The sequence below is a fragment of the Ornithorhynchus anatinus genome, chromosome 17 (genome assembly GCF_004115215.2).
Source record: "Ornithorhynchus anatinus isolate Pmale09 chromosome 17, mOrnAna1.pri.v4, whole genome shotgun sequence".
Classification (NCBI taxonomy): Eukaryota; Metazoa; Chordata; class Mammalia; order Monotremata; family Ornithorhynchidae; genus Ornithorhynchus; species Ornithorhynchus anatinus.
In genome coordinates this window covers 2,026,809-2,046,459 of record NC_041744.1, presented here as the reverse complement: position 1 = coordinate 2,046,459, position 19,651 = coordinate 2,026,809, and the positions used below count along the sequence as shown (strand labels likewise).

At 58.3% G+C, this 19,651-nt stretch overlaps 2 protein-coding genes across 2 annotated transcripts; both read left to right on the top strand.

The window, feature by feature from the left end:
- The first annotated feature begins 401 nt into the window (after nucleotides 1-401).
- UPK3B (uroplakin 3B) lies at nucleotides 402-5,892 on the top strand. The gene is made up of 6 exons (XM_029081748.2): nucleotides 402-805; nucleotides 2,601-2,750; nucleotides 3,374-3,596; nucleotides 4,199-4,278; nucleotides 4,910-5,045; nucleotides 5,243-5,892. The coding sequence occupies exons 1-6, from the start codon at nucleotides 721-723 to the stop codon at nucleotides 5,394-5,396; spliced, it is 828 nt and encodes a 275-aa protein (XP_028937581.1). The 5' UTR covers nucleotides 402-720; the 3' UTR covers nucleotides 5,397-5,892.
- Nucleotides 5,893-8,971: 3,079 nt separating this feature from the next.
- On the top strand, nucleotides 8,972-19,437 carry UPK3BL2 (uroplakin 3B like 2). The gene is made up of 7 exons (XM_029082469.1): nucleotides 8,972-9,008; nucleotides 14,122-14,706; nucleotides 16,127-16,279; nucleotides 17,594-17,807; nucleotides 18,228-18,304; nucleotides 18,777-18,900; nucleotides 19,121-19,437. The coding sequence occupies exons 1-7, from the start codon at nucleotides 8,972-8,974 to the stop codon at nucleotides 19,227-19,229; spliced, it is 1,299 nt and encodes a 432-aa protein (XP_028938302.1). The 3' UTR covers nucleotides 19,230-19,437.
- The last annotated feature ends 214 nt before the right edge of the window (nucleotides 19,438-19,651 follow it).

The window sequence follows — 19,651 nt, the reverse complement described above, 5'->3', positions numbered from 1 at the left end:
AAGGTGGGAGGTGGACTACTTGGGCACGGGCAGGATGCTCATTGACGTCTAAAGCACGCAAACGCGTACACTCCCAGATACGCGTGTATCTACCCTGCCCACATCTCCCACACGTACCCACTCAACACCTAGGCGTACACAAAATGGCTAAGCGGTGTGTCCTTCCATGTACTCATCATGCACGTCTATGCGGGCCCCCCACGCCTCCTCGCCGGGGACCACCACGTGCTGGACCGATCCACTGGTGAGGCGAGGCCACGGCTCCCAGGCCGGGGTTTGGGGGGATAGCGGGGCTGAGGCCGGGCTGGGCCCTGCTGCCCCAGGAAGGAATTCCAGCAATGTGGCCCGGAGCCAGGCGGCGGGGAGGGAGGGAACCGGCACCGTCCAGTTCCCGCCGGGCACAGAGCCGGGGGCCGAGACGATGCGGATCGGTGAGGTCGGGGGGGTCCCGGGCCGGACGTGGCCACTGGCAAGCCGGCGCGGCCCCTCCGTAGGACCATCTTGCCGCCGCTAGCCAGGAGGGAGTAGGGAAGGGGTGGAAATACGGGTTCTTCTGGCCTTGGCCCTCCGGGCCACCCGCCCGACTGGTTGGCTGGCAGGGCCGCCCAAGACCCGCCCTGGAGGGAGAGTGGCCGGACCAGCCCCCTCTCGCAGTGCCCTGCGACCCCTCGGTGACGAGGCCCCGTATGACGTCTTGGGAGCTCTGCCTGACCAACTGCCATGTATCTCTCAGCGTGGACGCGACTGCTTCCAGCCCTGGTCCCGCTGCTGGCGGCGGGGGCGGTTGGCCCCGGGGCCGGACTGGGTGAGTGTCTGCCGGGACGGGGAGAGAGTCCGGGAGGTTCAGGTCAGCTCTGTTCATCGCTGCTGGTCAGAATCACTGGCGGACGAGGCACGGGCTTTAAGGTGGGGTCCCCTCCCTGGGATGGGGAGGAGGGCAGCCGGTCATATTCTGCCCTGCCCTGGGCACTATCACCCCCCCCCCCCCGGCCCTTCCATTGCCCGGGCCCAAACAGGTTGGGACCATCTGTATGCCCTCTTCCTGATCCTAGCCTCAGTTTCCCTGTCCGGAAATGGGGGCGTGTGCCCCTTCCTACCCCTGGGAGGATTCAGCAGCAGTTGGAGGCCTATTTGTTAAACACTATGTGCCAAGCACTGTTCTAAGCGCTGGGATAGATGTGGGCAAGTCACTTAACTTCTCCGTGCCTCAGTTACCCCATATATAAAATGGGGATTAACTGTGAGCCTCACGTGGGACAACCTGATTACCCTGTATCTACCCCAGGGCTTAGAACAGTGCTCTGCACGTAGTAAGTGCTTAACAAATACCAACATTATTATTATACAAGGTAATGAAGTTGTCCCACGTGGGGCTCACAGTCTTAATCCCCATCTTCCAATGGGAAGATGCGGTCACTGAGGCTCAGAGAAGTGAAGTGACTTGCTCAGAGTCACACAGCCGACAGTGGTGGGATTAGAACCCACGTCCACTGACTCCCAAGCCCGGGCTGTTTCCACTAAGCCACACTGCTTCTCATAGCGTGAGAGCATGAGATAGCCCTCCCCACCCCCCACCCCCACCCCAGGAGAGAGCCCCACCGAGTCACCGATGGTAGGGTGGGAGCCCACCACCGGGTCTCTGTTCCCCAAGCTTAGTTCATTCAGTAGTATTTATTGAGCGCTTACTATGTGCAGAGCACTGTACTAAGCGCTTGGGATGAACAAGTCGGCAACAGATAGAGACAGTCCCTGCCGTTTGACGGGCTTACAGTCTAATCGGGGGAGACGGACAGACAAGAACAATGGCAATAAACAGCGTCAAGGGGAGCGTGGTGAGCGTGGGCAGTGAGGGTGTGGGGGGATTTAGAGCAGGGACCCTCAGTTCTCCTACCCGGTGGGTGGGACCCCTTATTTTAGGGGTCTGACGTGTAAAGCACCAAACTAAGCCTTCGGGAGAGTGCAATAAGGGGATGGATCAAGTCCCCGTCTGAGGACGGACCGATGGGATCAGGACTCTGTGGTCTGGACAGATGCAGGCGAAGGGGGCAGGGTTGAAGGCGCCGGAACCAGGACAAACGTAGAATTGCTGTTCCCTAAATCCCACCCACCGGGGTAGGAAACCCTCTGGGGCTGGAGGGCGGGAAGGGCGGAAGGATGGGAACCACCAACAGGAAGCGGGTCTTCCCCCCAGTCGGGGAGTGAGCACAGGAAATCCATTCTTCAGGGAGCTGGGCAGCCCGAAGCACCAGCTGGATCAGAGGAGTTTGGCAGACCCCTGGGTGGGCAGTCCGTGTTGGGTCACTGGAGGAGAGTCAGGGAAGGGGAGAATCAGGGGGGTGGGATGGTCTGTGCTGGGTCACGAGGGGAGAGTCAGGAGTGTGGGGTAGTTGGGTCACCGGGGGGGGGAGTCAAGGATGTGGGATGGTCCATCCTGGGTCACCGGTGGCAGAGTTGGGGGGGGCCGGGTGGTCCACCCCTAATCACGAGGGTAGGCGCCAGGAGGGCGACCAGCACGGGTCTCCTTCCTGTCGGAGTCCAGGGCCGGGTGGGCCGCGGGGCCTCCCCGAGGAGCGTCACTCAGGGGGTGACGCTCCCTTCAGAGCTGATGAGCTACAAGCCCCAGGTGTCCGCTCATCCCCTCGAGGGCAAGGTTACTGCCAGCACCTTCACCCTCGACCAGCCGCGCTGCGTCTTTGACGGCCAAGTCGTCTCCACCGACACCATCTGGTTGGTGGTGGCCTTCAGCAACGGTACGTGGGGATGGAGTGGGGGCCCGCTGTCGCTGGGCCTCGGTAGAAGGGAGGGATGAGGAAAAGGGACCACCCCCCTCCTTCCTGACCTCCTAGTCAGTTCCCACTGACACTCCCTAGCCCCAGGATGCTGGAAAAACAACATTCACTACTGCTATCTTCAAGCGTAAAAATAATAACAACTGGGGGATTTGTTAAGCGCTTACTGTGTGCCAAGCACTGTACTAAACGCTGGAATGGATACACAAGAAGCGAATCAGATTGGACACAGTCCCTGTCCCACATAGGGTTTACGGTCTCAATCCCCATTTTGTACATGAGGTAACTGAGGCCCAGAGAAGTGAAGCGATTTGCTCAAGGTCACACGGCAGACAAGTGGCGGAGCCGGAATTAGAACCCGTGACCTCCCGACTCACAGCCCATGCTCTAGCCACTATGCCATGCTGCTTCTCTAAGTATGTGCTTGAGGGCGGAGCCCCAGCTCAGGGCCTGGGTTTGAGGGGATACCATGGACCGGAGCTGGGTTTGAGAGAGGACCCCCCCCAACCAGGGCCCGCTGAGGGCGGATCTCGGGCCCGGGGTCTGTCCCACGGCTTGTCTCTCTCCCCTTCCCCTCCCCGCAGCCTCTCGAGATTTCCAGAACCCGACGACGGCGGCCTCCATCCCCGCCTACCCCAGGCTGCTGACCGACTACTATTACATGACGCTGAAGGTGTCTCCGGATCTGTACCCGTGCGCCGACGCCGGCGGCCTCTCCGTGCTCCGGGTGGGCACCGATCCGGGCTGCCTCCGAGACCCGGGCAGAGAGTACTGCAATGCCCCACTTCCTGCCCCCGGGCCTTATAGGTGAGCCTCAGCCAGCAGGGCGAGACTTGGTTTGTCGGAGGGCACGATCAGGATTTTGCGGGGGCAAATTCCACTTCCATCTGCGACTCCATCCATCGGTAGTATTTATTGATTTTTTCATGGTATTTGTTAAGCGCTTACTATGTGCCAGGCACCGTGCTAAGCCCTGGGGTAGATACGAGCTATTCAAGGTGGACTCAGTCCATGTCCCACGTGAGGCTCATCATCTTTATCCCTATTTTACCGATGAGGGAACTCAGCCACAGAGAAGGGACGCGGCTTGCCGAAGTCACACAGCAGACAAGGGGTGGAGCCGGGAGTTGAACCCAAGTCTGCCGGCCCCGTGCTCTATCCACTAGGCCATGCTGCTTCTCTTCACTGATCGAGAGCTGTGGTCTGGTGGATTTGAAAGGGGCGTTTCAGACAGCAGGGAGATGGGGTGAGCGAGCGACTGGAGGTGAGACGGTTGAGAACGTGGCCCAGTGAGCTGAGGGGCAGCTCTGAGCCCGAGTTTTCCCATCTGCAAAATGGGGCTGGGGCCCGGGCTCTGGTACTCGTCACCTCCCAGAGACGCCCAATCTCCCCCTCTTCCCCATCTCCAGAACCAAGTTTCTCGTGATGGATGAGGCAAGCCACCCCAAGGCAGAGACGCAATGGTCTGATCCAATCACCCTCAAACAAGGTAATCTGGGAATGGGGCGGGGGGGAGAGGGGTGGATGGGGCTTCCTGTTTTCCAATCAGGAAAGTCCCTGCAGCCCTTTCCCTGAATCTCACAGAGGGAACTGGGGAGACCTAAGGAGTCAATCAGTCAATTGAATTTCTTGAGCACTTACTGTGTGCAGAGCACTGTACTAAGTGTACAGTCCAACAATAAGCGGGCACCTTCCCCGTCCACAGCGAGTTTACACTCTAGAGGGGAGAGATTCAGGTACCAGAGACCCCAGGGAAAGCAGGACCTTCAATTGTGCCCCATCCCCCTCATCTCTGTCCTGAGTATTGCCCATGGCTGCTTAGCATAATAATATAATTATTGAGCACCTGATACGGGCCAGGCACTGGGCGAAGTACTGGGCTAATCGCATCAGCCAACCGCTCTCCCACAGGGGGCTCAAAAGCCTTGACCCGAGCCCTAGGCCTGGACCCCCAAGCCAGGGATCAGGGCAACCTGACATGCCACAAGGACCATCCCGCGCCCAGTGGGGGTGGCGTGCCCGTGCGGAAGGAGCCGCGGGGGTTAAGGGGTCGTGTGGCGTCTCCCCCCTACATCCCCACCGCCCGGGTCCGAGATGAGTTTCTCCCCCCATCACCCCAGGGCGAGACCCCAGCTCCGTGGACACGTGGCCCGGCCGGCGTGGAGGCAGCATGGTCGTCATCGCGTCCATCCTGTCCGTCCTCGCCGGCCTCCTTCTGCTCGCACTCCTCACTGCCGCTGCTGGAGCCTGCACAGTGTGAGTCTTGGTGCCCATGGTGGGGGGCGGCTAATGGGCCACCTGAGCCCAAAGAGAGGGAGGCGGGGTTTGGGGGAGGGGTGCCCTTCCTGCCCCCATCCCGGCCACCTCGAGGAATCTGCAGACGGATTGGGGACGGGAAGGGGGCTGGAGCCCGGGAAGACCCCCAGCTCAGACCCTGTGCCCCTCCTCCACAGCTCCAGCCTCTGGAGGCCCGAGGAGGTGACGCCCCCAGAGCAGCTGCGCCTCGGCTCCTTCCTGGCCAAGCGCTACAGCCCCCATCCCTTGCCCCTGTCCCCCGGCAGGGCCCGCACGCCCTCCGCCACCCGTGACCCCTACATCGGCCACTAGAGATGGACCCACCCCCCACCAGCTGTGGGCCCAGAGCCCCTCCACAGGGGGTTGGTGAGGACCAGCCTGCGGCCCTGAGCTGGAGGAAGACCCTCCGTGCAGTGATGAGCAAACCTCCCCACCCCCCACCGCTCCCCAGCAGCCCCCACCACAGTGGGGGGGATGCCAAAAAAATGGGGGAAATAAGAGTGACACTCGCTGAGTCAAAAAGACCTCCCTCTGCACCTTCACCTCCAACTCAGGGACCAGGATGGGGGCACTCCCCAGCAGAACCCCCCGTTTTGGTCTCAGCCTGGCAGTGCCCCCCATCCGGCTCACAGGGCCCCCGAGAAGACTGCAGAAGGGTGGAAAGGTGACGAGTAACCCCCCTATACCTCCCCCCACCTCAAAGCCGCGGGGCCCGAGGGTGGTCCAGGGTCCCCTCCGAAGAGGCAAGGTGGTGGGTCTGGGAAAGACGTGCTTTTACCCCCAGAGAATAAAGTGTACGGGGACTGGATCGTGGCTGTGACTTTTCCTCAGCAACAACCCCCAGGCGTGCCATCTTGTCCTGGACCGGTTCCCGGGACGGGGCGGCTGCCATCGAATTGGGATACTGGGCCCTTTTGGGGAGATATGAGCTTTCTCCGGGACATAAGCGTGGACCCCCTGCTCCTCTCCCCCTACCTCCTACTGAAGGAGAAGCAGCGTGGCTCAGTGGAAAGAGCACGGGCTTTGGAGTCAGAGGTCATGAGTTCGAATCCCAGCTCTGCCACTTGTCTGCTGTGTGACCTTGGGCAAGTCGCTTCACTTCTCTGGGCCTCAGTTCCCTCATCTGTAAAATGGGAATGAAGACTGTGAGCCCCACGTGGGACAACCCGATTCCCCTGTGTCTACCCCAGCGCTTAGAACAGTGCTCTGCACATAGTAAGCGCTTAACAAATACCATCATTATTATTATTATTACTGGGGAGGAGGACCGAGTCCGCAGTGGGACAGTCTGTCTCTCAGCTCTGTGGCCCTGTGGCCCGGGAGGAGAAATGGGAGTAGCAAGGAAGGGAATGGGGATGGGTTGGTTGTCCTTTGGCCTTGCCAGACGCAGCTGACCAGGAAGGGGTGGGACCTAATGGAGAAATGGTCCCAATTATTAGTGAAGAAACTGAGGCTCAGAAAAGGGCCACCCCTAGCCCAGTGAATCAATGGGGGAGATGCCGGGTTGAAAACCCAGAAATCCAGGCATCCGCCCCGGGCCCTTCCTGCTTGGTTCCCGGTGGTCACAACTCCAGTGACGAGGGTCCTACTGAGGCAGGGATCCTTCTTCCCCTTTCACAAATGAGGAAACAGAGGCCCAGAGAGGCTAAATGGTTGGCCCAAGGTCACCCAGCAGGCTATAACTCCCCTCTCCTGACTCCCAGGCAACTCTGCTGACTCTAACCCCATTATCATGTGGGCTTTGTCCCCCTACCCCCCACTTCCATTCTCCAAAGCATTTCAAGAAGCCCCCTTTAACATGGCTCCGCTAGAACCCGATTACCACAAGCCACCCTGGGGGTCTCGTGACCCCCTCCCCACCAGGAGTCCGAGTCTATGACCTCCCTCTTGTCCTGGTTTAGAGAGGGAGGGCAGGGATGAGATGGGGAAACTGAGGCAGGGCCAGGAAAAGAGCTGGGGTGTCCTGGGGCTCTCCTGCTGCCCCGTGGGAGCCCCTGGGCCCAGTTTCCAGTGCCCCTCCCCTCTCTGAGTCAGAGCTGCCTCAGGCTGGGTCCTGTTCACCTCTCCTTCCCCACCCTGTTCTGGGCAGGCACGGTGTCCTCTCGCTTCACCCACCGAAGCTCTTCCCTCCCCCACCGGGACACCTGCTACAAGGGCCAGGTTGCCCGGTGGGCAAGACCGGGGGGGGCCAACCCCTCAGTCTGGTCACAGTTGAATTCCCACCATCCTCTCCAGGCAGGGACCACTCGCCGCCTCACAACTGACCCAAAGTCCAGACCAACAGGGACCTGAACGCTCAAGATCTCTCTTTCTCTCTCTCTTCCCCCACCCTGGGCTGGGGCAAACTACGGTCCACAGCTCTGAGTCACCCAGGAGGGGTAGGGGGGTGACGGCAGTGGGGGAGGGAGGGAAACAAGAGGGTGGGAAAAAGGGGGGGGGGGCCTGAAATGACTCACGGTTTTGGTTTCTTCGCCCTCTTGCAGACCGAACAATAAAGCTGTTTTGCTTAGATTTGGGCAGGTGTCGGGGAGAGGCAAGAAAGGGGAAGCAGGGGGGGCAGGCGGCTAAAGAAACAGCAACATAGGAATGGGGAGCTGTGAGGCAGGTGCTGGGGGAGACGTCCTCGGCTTCTGGGAACAGCGAACGGGAGAGCCCTGGGCTCAGTGCAGTATAGAGGTTGAGGGTGACCTGCTGATGGGTGGCACAGAGTTTCCAGGGGTGCTCAAGGATTGGGGGTGGCACTGGACAGATACGGTACCCTTGTCCCCAAGACCTCAACACGGAGCAAGGAATACAGGTGTGTGTATACACTTTACCCCCTTCACTCCTGCCCTCACCCTAATTACTGACGGTCGTGCTCCCTGGCCCCTTCTGTTCTTAGGGCAGAGAAGTTTAAAGCCCCACCATCCAAACTCTAGAAGTTTAATAGTTATGGTATTTGTTAAGCGCTTATGATGCCCCAGGCACCCTTCTAGGCGAACAATAATCTAATAATCTTTTTATAATCTCGTTGGACGTAGTCCCTGTCCCACATAAGGCTCACAGTCTTAATCCACATTTTCCAGATAAGGGAACTGAGGAGCAGAGAAGTGAAGTGACTTGCCCCCTGTCACACAACTGACAAGTGCCCCTCTTCAAAGCCCTACTGAGAGCTCACCTCCTCCAAGAGGCCTTTCCAGAGTGAGCTTCCTCTTTTCCCTCTGCTCCCTCTGCAGCCTCTCTGTCCCCCCACTTCATCTCCCCTCTGCTAAGCCCCCTTTTCCCCCTTTCCCTCTGCTCCTCCCCCTCTCCCTTCCCCTCCCCTCAGCACTGTGCTCATTTGCTCATTTTATATATCTTTATTACCCTATTTATTTTGTTAATGAGGTGTACATCCCCTTGATTCTATTTATTGCTATTGTTTTTGTCTGTCTCCCCCGATTAGACTGTAAGCCCGTCAATGGGCAGGGATTGTCTCTATCTGTTGCCGAATTGTCCATTCCAAGCGCTTAGTACAGTGCTCTGCACATAGTAAACGCTCAATAAATACTATTGAATGAATGAATGGAAGTGGCAGAGCTGGGATTAGAACCCATTCCCTTCTGACTCCCAGGCCCGCGCTCTGTCCGAGGCCTGGAGGGGCCCGGGGGGGGGGGGGTCCCGCAGTCCATCCCGCTGCTTCCGTGCAGGACCTCCTCAACCACTCCCAGGTGGAGGTTCATTCATTCAATCGTATGTATTGAGCGCTTACTATGTGCAGAGCACTGTCCTAAGCGCTTGGAATGTACACTTCTGCAACGTGCTCACAGGAGGTGTGATGGGTCTGGTCTTCATAGTCTCCAGTGAGCTGGCCTTCCAAACCTAATCCCTCCCGAATCATCCCCTCCCTCTACCTCTCCCTCGAGCCGATGACACCACCATCCTCCCCACCCGGGAAGCCCATACGTAACCTCGGTGTCCTTCCGTTCTCACATTAGATCGTCGGCTAATCCTGTGGATTCTTCTTCTGAAACACTTCCCGGATCCGCCCCATCCTCTTCGCCCAAACACCCCCCACCCACTTTCAGTCTCTTCCCAAGGCGATCAGTTGGCCGTATCGGCCTCCTCCCCGGCCTCTTTACCTCGGGCCTCTCCATAACCAATTTATACATTCCAAGCGCTTAGTACAGGGTTCTGCACATAGTAAGCGCTCAATAAATACTGTTGAATGAATGAATAATAATAATATTTGGGAAGCACTTAATAATAATAATGTTGGTATTTGTTAAGCGCTTACTACGTGCAGAGCACTGTTCTAAGCGCTGGGGGAGATACAGGGTCATCAGGTTGTCCCACGTGAGGCTCACAGTTAATCCCCATTTTACAGGTGAGGTAACTGAGGCACAGAGAAGTTAAGTGACTCGCCCCCAGTCACACAGCTGACAAGTGGCAGAGCCGGGAGTTGAACCCATGACCTCTGACTCCCAGGCCCAGGCTCTTTCCACTGAGCCACGCTGCTTCCACTTACTGTGTGCCAAGCACTGTCCTAAACCCTGGAGTGGATCCAAGGTAATCAGGTTGGACACAATCCACCCGAGGCTCACGGTCTTAATCCCCAATTTACAGATGAGGCAGCTGAGGCCCAGAGAAGCGAAGTGACTTGACCGAGGTCACACAGCAGACAAGTGGCGGAACTGGGATTATTCATTCATTCATTCAATAGTATTTATTGAGCGCTTACTATGTGCAGAGCACTGGACTAAGCGCTTGGAATGGACAAATCGGCACCAGATAGAGACAGTCCCTGCCCTTTGACGGGTTTACAGTCTAATCGGGGGAGACGGAGGGACGAGAACAATGGCAATAAATAGAGTCAAGGGGAAGAACATCTCATTAAAACAATGGCAAATAAATAAAATCAGGGTGATGTACATCAACCGCGTCCTCTGACTCCCAAGCCTGTGCTCTTGCCACAAGGCCACGCTGCTTCCAGCTCCACGTGGAGAACAAAAGTGGGTGATGCGGTAAAGAACCAGTCACACGCACAACAGCCAGCGTCCGTGAGAGGGTCAAGGTGTGATGGGGTTGTGATTTCTACCTAAAAATGTCCCGGAAAGAAAAACCAAAGTGGGCTTGGCCCCAGGCCAGGGAGTCTCAGCCTAGGTTTATGGGTCCCCTGCTCCCTCCTTTCTCCAAAACTCATTTCTTTTCCTCCTTCATCCTGCTCTGGGGCTGGCGGACCCAGTGTCTACAGGGGCCCCAACCTCCCACTCTACCCCTGCCCGCCTCCAGCCTTTTCTTCTCCGGGTGAAAAAAAATCTCATCCTCTTCATCCTTCCCTTCCCTGTGGGGAGGGTCTTGGGGACCCTGCCATTTTCCCCGGGAGAACTGAGCTTGGAAAGCAGCATGGCCTAGTGGGTAGAGCACGGGCCTAGAAGTCAGAAGGTCATGGGTTCCAATCTGGGCTCTGTCACTTGGTCTGCTATGTGACCTTGGGCTAGTCACTTCACTTTTCTGGGTCTCAGTGACTTTATCTGTAAAGTGGGGGATTGAGACCGTGAGCTCCATGTGGGATAGGGAACTGTGTCCAACCAGATTTGCTTGTATCCAGCATTTAGTACAGTGCCTGGCACATAGTGAGTGCTTAACAAATACCATTATTATTATTTGGGGAACAGGTTGGGTGCTGAAGTCCTCCCGCCTCATATTGAAGTGATAAAACTTGAGGGCGCTAACCACCGAGCCCTCAAACTCTCCTCCCCGGAGCCTCCGACCTCTTATCTGCCCCTCAGACTTGGGGCAGGGCTGGACCTCGCTGGAGTCGCCCCCCACCATACACACCCGTGCTCGTCTCTAATAATAATAATGATTACTATGGTATTTTTTAAGTGCTTACTGTGTGCCAGGCACTTTTCTAAGCGCTGGGATGGATCGAAATGGACAAGGTCTCTGTCCCGCATGGGACTCGCGGTCTTCATCCCCACTTTACAAATGAGGTAACTGAGGCCCAGAGAAGTGAAGCGGCCTGCCCAAGGCCACACAGCAGACAAGTGGCAGATCCGGGATTAGAACCCATGACCTTCTGACTCCCAGGCCTGTGCTCTAGCCCCTACTGTCAGCTCACTGTGGGTAGGGAACAGAAGCAGCGTGGCTCAATGGAAAGAGCCCGGGTTTGGGAGCCAGAGGTCATGGGTTCGAATCCCAGCTCTGCCACCTGTCAGCTGTGTCACTTCACTTCTCTGTGCCTCAGTTCCCCCATCTGTAAAATGGGGATGAAGACCGTGAGCCTCACGTGGGACAACCTGATGACCCTGTATCTCCCCCAGCGCTTAGAACAGTAAGTGCTTGGCAAATACGATGATAATAATAACAATAACGTTGGTATTAAGCGCTTACTATGTGCCGAGCACTGTTCTAAGCGCTGGGGTAGACACAGGGGAATCAGGATGTCCCACGTGGGGCTCACAGGCTTAATCCCCATTTTACAGATGAGGGAACTGAGGCCGAGAGAAGTTAAGTGACTTGCCCACAGTCACACAGCTGACAGGTGGCAGAGCCGGGATTCAAACTCATGACCTCTGACTCCAAAGCCCATGCTCTTTCCACCGAGCCACGCTGCTTCTCTATACCAACGTTATTATTATTATTACTGTTCTACTGTCCCCGCCCAAGCAGTTAGCACAGTGCTCGAGTAAGCGCTCGGTAAGGACGACTGCACGAAGACAGGGGACGGTTCAGCCCCCTAAGGAGAAGCAGGGGGGAGACGAGAGGCGGAGGCCTTCAGGGTGGAGGCGTCCAAGGGGAAGGAATGCCGTTGCCGTTGGCAACGATGCCTCTCAGGGCCCCTCCCCGTACCCCATCACCACCTGCACCCAGAGGAATGCCCGGGCCCATTTTTGCCCCTGCCTGCCAGCACCTGCCCGCCCCCACCCGACCTCGCCCTCCCCGTCCCCACTCAGGGGAGTGACTGTGACGGGGACACATCCGAGTCCACCACCTTTCCCTCCGGGCTGGATGGCTCGCTCCGGACATCTCCCGTAGTTGAGGACGAGGGTGGGGATTGCTGGGGTATTGGTTCAAGTGCTTACCCTGTGCCAGGCGCTGTACTAAGCGCTGTGGCAGATAAATAGCATGACTTAGTGGGAAGAGCCCGGGTCTGGGAGTCAGAGGACGTGGGGTCTAATCCCGGCTCCGCCACCTGTCTGCTGGATGACCTTGGGCAAGTCGCTTCACTTCTCTGGGCCTCAGTGACCTCATCTGGAAAATGGGGATGAAGACTGGGAGCCCCCCGTGCGACAACCTGATTAACCTGGATCTACCCCAGCGCTTAGAACAGTACTTGGCACATAGTAAGCGCTTAACAAATATCATTATTATTATTATTCACCTGCTGCCAGGCAGTCATGTCCTGGGGACGGGAGGAGATCCTTGCTGGGAGCTCTCTGGAATAACGAGACAAATAAAAGGTGTGAACAGCGCTTAGAACAGTGCCTGGCACATGGTATGTGCTTAACAAGTGCTAGTATTACTTACTGAGTGCTTACTGCGGGCAGAGTACTGTACTGAGCGCTTGGAAGAGTATAATGCAACAGAATGGGTGAACACATTACCCCACCATAAGGAAGCAGCGTGGCTCAGTGGAAAGAGCCCGGGCTTGGGAGTCAGAGGTCATGGGTTCGAATCCCCTCTCTGCCACTTAGCTGTGTGACTGTGGGCAAGTCACTTCACTTCTCTGGGCCTCAGTTACCTCATCTGTAAAGTGGGGATTAAGACTGTGAGCCTCACGTGGGACAACCTGATGACCCTGTATCTCCCCCAGCGCTTAGAGCAGAGCTCTGCACATGGTAAGGGCTTAACAAATACTAACATTATTATTATTATTATTATTAAGGAATTTACGGCCTAGAGGACTGACCTGAGAGTTTATTGTGTGCAGAACACTGCACTAACAGCTAGGGTGAGTACAACATAGTAGGTAGGTACCATCCCTGCCTTCAAGGGGTTTGAAGTCTAGCTGAGGAGACAGACAGGTAAGAGGTGCAAAAAAAAAATAAAGATTTGTACCTATGTGGCATGGGGGTGGGATTGGGCTGAATGCCCGGGTTTTTAGAGGGCTAAGACTTAAGGGTATGGGAGAGACAATAGGGAGAGGAAATAGGATGGGAGAGGAGAGATTAGTCAGGGAAGCCTTCCTGGAGGAGATGGGATTGGGTTTTTTTGAGGGTTTTGAAGATGGGGAGAGTGGTGAAAGATATGGGCTGAAAGATATGGGAAAGAAAGAGGGCTGAAAGATATGAGAAGCAGCGTGGCTCAGTGGTTTGGAGGGATCGTCTCTGTTGCTGAATTGTACTTGCCAAGCGTTTAGTCCAGTGGTCTGCGCACAGTAAGCTCTCAATAAATACGATTGAATGAATGAATGAATGAATGATGGGAGTGGGGAGGGAGTGGGAGTGGGGCGACTAAAGTCTTCTAGGGGGAAGGGGGTGGGTCTCCCGGGCCCCCCAGGCCCGTCCTCCACAGGGCGGGGAAGTCCAGACGAGCGGCGAGCGGAGGGTTCATTCACTCGGCCGTATTTACTGAGCGCTTACTTGGCGCAGAGCACTGGACTAAGTGCTCGGTGCTGATAATGACGGTACTTGTTAAGCGCTTACTACGTACCAAGCGCTGTTCTAAGCGCCGGGGTCCCACGTGGGGCTTACAGTCTCAATCCCCATTTTACAGAGGAGGTGACTGAGGCCCAGAGCGGCTCGCCTAAGGTCCCGCAGCAGACAAGTGGCAGAACGGGGATTAGAACCCATGACTCCCAGGCCCCCGCTCTAGCCACTGCGCCGTGCCATTCGATCTCCCGGGTCCTGGAGCCTCCCGTGAAGGCAGCTCCCAACCCGTCCCCCCGAATCTGGGGGCTGTCCGGGGGCGGTTCTGGGGGCTGTCTAGGGGGCTGTCCGGGGGCCTGTTAGGGGGCTGTCTTGGGGGCTGTCGTGGGGGCTGTCCTGAGCTGTCCGGGGGCTGTTCTGGGGGCTGGGGGCTGTCCGTGGGCTGTCCTGGGGGCTGCCCGGGGGCTGTCTTCGGGGCTGTCCAGGAGCTGTTCTGGGGGCTGTCTTAGGGGCTATCCGGGGGTGGTTCTGGTGGCTGTCCGGGGGCAGTTCCGGGGGCTGTCCCGGGGGCTGTCTTGGGGACTGTCCGGGGGGTTGTCCTGGACGCTCTCCGGGGGGCCGTTTCGGGGGCTGTCCCGGAGGCTGTCTGGGGGGCAGTCCGGGGGCTGTTCTGGGGGCTGTCCCGGTGGCTGTCCGGGGGCCGTTCGGGGGGCCGTTCGGGGAGTTGTCCCGGGGGCGGGCCGGGAGCTATCCGGGGGCCGTCTTGGCGGGGGCCGTCTTGGCGGGGGCCGTCCCGGGGGCGGGGCGGGGCGGGGCGGGCCGGACAGCCCGCGGGACCCACCGGGACGCCTTAACCTGGGCTCGGGCCAGGGGCCTCCCAGTCGCGCCGCCCGCTCCGGCCGATGCCCTCGGCCTCCAGGACGGCTCCCTCCCGCCCGCGGGACCCACGAGGAGCCGGAGGATGGCCACCCCTCGCCCCCCGCCGCCGTCCCTCATGCTGCCGCTGCCGCCGCCGCCGCTGCTGCTGCTGCTGCTGCTGCTGGCCAGCCTGGGCCCGGTGTCCGGCCTGGGTGAGACCCGCGGCCGGAGGGCAGCCCCTCGGGGGGCCCGGGGGGGCAGTGTCTGGGGGCGTCCAGGACAGCAGCCGGGGGTGACCGGGCGGGCGGCGTCCGGGGGCGTCCGGGGTAGTGGCTGGGAGGGTCCGAGGGCCACCTGGGGGCTTTCGTTCATTCGTTCGATAGTATTTATTGAGCGCTTGCTACGTGCAGAGCACTGTACTAGGCGCTCCTTGGAGCTCTAGAAAAGGAGGCTTAGGGAGAACCCCCTCCCGAGTCTCGGGGTCCCCCCGGCTCCTCAGAGGAGTGGGTAGGGACCCCCCTCCATTCCGTGTCCACTGGGCGTGGATTGGAATTCTGTTTCTGAATGAATCTGGCGAAAACCCCAGTGAGAGGAAAAGAGTGGGAATAGAGGCGCTGCTGCCAATCTCTCTGCCGTCTCCCCAGCCGGGTTGGGGTTGGGGGGAGGCCGAGGGGTAAGATCCGGCCAGGGGCATCCCCGAAGGACACCCACCCCAACCAGAACCCTCTCGGAAGTCCGGAGGCCTAGAGATGGACTCACCCGGCTCTTCATTCCTCCTCTGGCGACCCCCCGTCTCTCTCCCCCTCTGCCAAGTTCTAGGATGCAGGGTGAGGGTGGAGGGTTGGGGGTGTCGGGGGGAAGCTGGCCTCTGTCTTTTCCCCGCCCCTAGCTTCTTCCCCTGTCCCTCCTCCTGCCTCTGCCCCCAGAAACCTGAGGCCGCCGGTCAGGATCCCTGGGGGTGGCATGGGGAATGATGGTCACCCCTGCCCGGAGCCGAGCTGGCTTCTTGTCCTTCGTCTTCGAAGGATAGAGGGATGGTAAAAGGCTTTGGGAAAGTGCCCCGGGTGAAGCCCCAGGGCTTCCAGCGACCCCAGGATCTGGGGCACCTGTGCTCTCTAACGGAGGTCTGAGGGATCAGAAGAACATCAGAGTCCCCTTCTGTCCTTACGCTGGGCCGCTCAGACCAGTCTCCTGCCATTGACCGCTCTCCCGGGGCCCCCATACAGCCCCCAGCCCCAGCCACGTTCAATAAGATTGAATGAATCGTATTTATTGAGGGCTTAATGTGTGCCAAGCACTGTTCTTAGCGCTGGGGTAGATAATCGGGTGGGGCTCACAGTCTTCACCCCATTTGACAGATGAGGTAACTGAGGCCGCTTCCCTGCGGACTGTCGGGACTCGTAGTCTCGGCAAGCACACACGGATGACATTGTCCAGCGATGCGTGAGGGGCGGGGGGTTGCTCGGCGGACGCCGTGAGTTCCACAGCCCCTCTCGCGCGGTGGCTCGGAGCCAGGGTGACCCCCAGGCTGGCCCCTCCGACTGGAGGCCCATGGATTCCCCAACAGGCAGCTGTGTTTTGGGTGCCGACACCCCCTCGTTCTCTCCGTTTTTCCTTCGCTGCCACCTCCAGAGAAGATTGCTTACACTCCGGTCATCACGAAACTCCCCATGGAGGGCAAGATCACCTTGTCCACCTTCACCTTGGACCAGCCCCTGGGCCAATTCAACAGCAGCGCCGTCGACGACTTGGATGACATCTGGCTGGTGGTGGCCTACAGTAATGGTGAGCCAGCAGGAGAGTTGGGGCACCGCCCGGTGGCTCCCTGCCCTTTCGGGGCCAGAGAGCCTCCTTCTGGGAGTCCCGAGTTCTAATTCTGCCTTTCAGGGGCTTCCCAGAGAGCCTGCCCCTCTGGGCCACCTCTTCAGGAAGGGGAACTGGCAAGGGCTCGGGTGGTCTCCGTAGCCACGCCTAGAGGTAGCACTCCGGGAAGGGGCTGGGGGAGGGGAGGGGTGGGTGTGACTGGTGTCGCCCCATCCGAGAGAGGCGGATGAGCCAGGGACCCCACCCCAGGACCTCCCCCTGGCTCCTCCCGGGGGACCTCTCAGCCTCACCGACCCTCTACCCTCCATTTCCAGTTGGGCTGAGCCCGGGGCCTGGGTTGGGGGTGAGATGGAAAACTCAACCTGAGGGCCCGGGGGGACCCAGAAAAGTGGGCGATGCCAGGGAGAGTGTGGGTGACCTCTGACCTCGGTTCCCCTCATTCATTCGATCGTATTTATTGAATGCTTATTGTGTTCAGATCACTGTACTAAGCGCTTGGGAGAGTACAACAATAAACACACACTCCCTGCCCAAAATGAGCTTATAATAATGTTGGTACTTGTTAAACGCTTACTATGTGCAGAGCACTGTACTAAGCGCTGGGTTGTCCCACATGAGGCTCACAGTTAATCTCCATTTTACAGATGAGGTAACTGAGGCACCGAGAAGTTATCGTCTACCTCCCCCCCGCCTCTGTTCTTCCCCCTTCCCCTCCCCTCAGCGCTGTGCTCATTTGTACCTATTATTTATTACCCTATTTAGTTTGTTAATGAGGTGCACATCTCCTTAATTCTATTTATCTCGATGATGTCGTTTTTGTTTTGTTTTGTTTTGCTCTGCCGTCCGTCTTCCCCGTTTAGACCGCGAGCCCGTCATTGGGCAGGGATGGTCTCTATCTGTTGCGGAATTGTAATAATAATAATAATGATGATGGCATCCGTTAAGCCCTTACTATGTTCAAAGCACTGTTCTAAGCGCTGGGGGGGGATACAGTGTGATCAGGTTGTCCCACGTGGGGCTCACAGTCTTAATCCCCATTTTACAGATGAGGTAACTGAGGCACAGAGAAGCGAAGTGATTTGCCCAAAGTCACCCGGCTGACAAGCGGCGGAGCCGGGATTAGGACCCATGACCTCTGACTCCCTAGCTCGTTCTCTTTCCACTGAGCCACGCTGAATTGTCCATTCCAAGCGCTCAGGACGGTGCTCTGCACATAGTGAGCGCTCCATAAATACTATCGAATGAACGAACGAATACCTCCTTGCTTCTGGACAGCCACGGACAACTTCTCGAACCCTGTGAAGCCCGATGAGGAGTACAACCTCTCAGAACTCTCCAAGAAACAGTATTACATGACGATGAGGGCCACCAGGGACCTATACCCCGGGGGCAATAACTCCAGCTTCCTGCACGTGCTCCGGGTGGGCCAGGAGGCCAACTGCACCTCCAAATCATGCAACGGCTACCTGCCGGGGCCCGGGCCCTACAGGTAAGAGCCCCCTGCCCCCTGTTGGGTCACACCCTCCGGCCATTGACGCCTTCAAGGGTAACCACATGGGGGCAGAGTCAGCCCACCCAGCCTCAGCCTCCCCCCCTACCCCTCCACCGCCAGCCCTATTCCTCCTGCTGCTTCCCGGAGGGTCTTGGGAAGGTGGGAATTCTTCCCTGGATTTCCTGGGAGGGGGCAGCTGGGTCCGCGGGGAGGGGTGTGTGTTTCCAGAGGAGAGGAGGCCCGAGGGAGGCAGAAAGGGAGGCCCCATGGGGCCTGGAGGCCGGTAAAGGAAGCACAGAGGCCCTGGGGTCAGAGCCGGGGCCTGCAGCGGTGGCGAAGGGGGAATGACACCTCCTGTGGACGGGAAAGAGCCAGGGTTGGGGCTGGGAGCTCCATGGAGACTTCTTTCCCTCCTAGGGTCAAGTTTCTGGTGATGAATGAGAGAGGGCCTGTGGCAGAGACGGACTGGTCTGACGATATCGCTCTGAGAGAAGGTAATTGTCCGGGGGTGTGGAGAGGGTCTGGCCCCTCCACGCTCAGCCCTGATCCAAAGCCGCTCTGCCGGTGGGCGAGGATCTCTCCAGACCCTAGCGCCGCCAGGTCGGGTGGCACTTGACGGGGTGAGTTTGTGGTGGCGTCATCCAGCTAGAGGCATCAGTGGCAGGAGGCGCTGTCACCCGGGCCGATGAGCCAGATCCTTCCTTCCATTCATTTTTTCGTTCATTCAGTTAGTGCCAACCACTGTACTAAGCACTTTTTGGGAGTACGCTATGAGAATAAACAGACACATTCCCTGCCCTCAACAGGCTTCCAGCACAGGGGTAGACGGAGGCTGGGAAAGCTGGGAGATGGAGCAGAAAGCAGTCTATCCATGTAGAGTTGGAACGGGGTGGCTCTGGCTGAGGAGGGAAAAATCTTTTTCATTCTTGCTGTGCACTCCCTCCCCCTCCGCCTTCCGCTTGCCAGCCAAGGACCCCGGCGACCCCAACCCCACGAGGCGCAGCACTTTCATGATCGTGATCGTCACCATCCTCTCCGTGCTCTTCGCTCTCCTGCTGGGTGCCCTCACCGGCGTTCTCATCCAGGCATGGTAGGCCCCGGAGAGCCGGCACGGGGCTGTGGGGGGCCGTGGGGGGCGAGCCCCAGGATTATAGGGATAGAGCTGGGAATCCCGGGGCTAGTGCTGACCTTCTGGGCCGTTCCCACCTTCCGGTGCCTCAGTTTCCCACTGGGGGGGGGTGGATGGGGCTACCCTGAGGGGCATGGAGGGCCCATCTTAAAAAACACTCCCCACCTGCTCCCCTTTGCAGCTTCAGCAGTTCCGGGAGCACAGACATCTCCAGCCCCAGAGACTCTGGGCGAGTGAGAAATTACGTCACCCACCACATGTACAGCCTCTCTGTCACCGAGAGCAACTGAGGGTCTTCTCCGGCCCCAGGCGTCCACCCGTCCCAGACTTGGACCCGTCCCCTGGCCCGCTTCCTCCAGGCCCCCTTCCGCTCCCTTCCCCAGCCACTCCGGAGGGGCTGACCAGGTGGGACCGATGGGTTCGTTCCTTCGTTCATTCCATCTTATTTATTGAATGCTTAAAGCGTGCAGAGCCCTGTACTAAGCACTTGGGAGAGCACAATGCAACAATAAACGGATACATTCCTTGCCCACAACGAGTTTACGGTCTAGGGCGGGAGGACAGATATCAATACAAATAAATCAATGACAGGTATGGACTTAAATGCTGTGGGGCTGGGAGGGGAATGAATAAAGGGAACGAGTCAGGGCAACGCAGAAGGGAGGGGAAGAAGAGGAAAGGAGGGCGCAGTCAGGGAAGGCTTCTTGGAGGA

Excerpts from the sequence above, each read along its gene's own strand:
- UPK3BL2 (XM_029082469.1), top strand. The coding sequence starts at position 8,972 with ATGACACCACCATCCTCCCCACCCGGGAAGCCCATAC. Across the intron at positions 17,808-18,227 it reads CCGGGGCCCGGGCCCTACAG|GGTCAAGTTTCTGGTGATGA; the intron begins GTAAGAGCCCCC and ends TTTCCCTCCTAG. Across the intron at positions 18,901-19,120 it reads GGCGTTCTCATCCAGGCATG|CTTCAGCAGTTCCGGGAGCA; the intron begins GTAGGCCCCGGA and ends TCCCCTTTGCAG.
- UPK3B (XM_029081748.2), top strand. The coding sequence starts at position 721 with ATGTATCTCTCAGCGTGGACGCGACTGCTTCCAGCCCTGGTCCCGCTG. Across the intron at positions 2,751-3,373 it reads GGTGGTGGCCTTCAGCAACG|CCTCTCGAGATTTCCAGAAC; the intron begins GTACGTGGGGAT and ends CCCTCCCCGCAG. Across the intron at positions 3,597-4,198 it reads CCTGCCCCCGGGCCTTATAG|AACCAAGTTTCTCGTGATGG; the intron begins GTGAGCCTCAGC and ends CCCCATCTCCAG.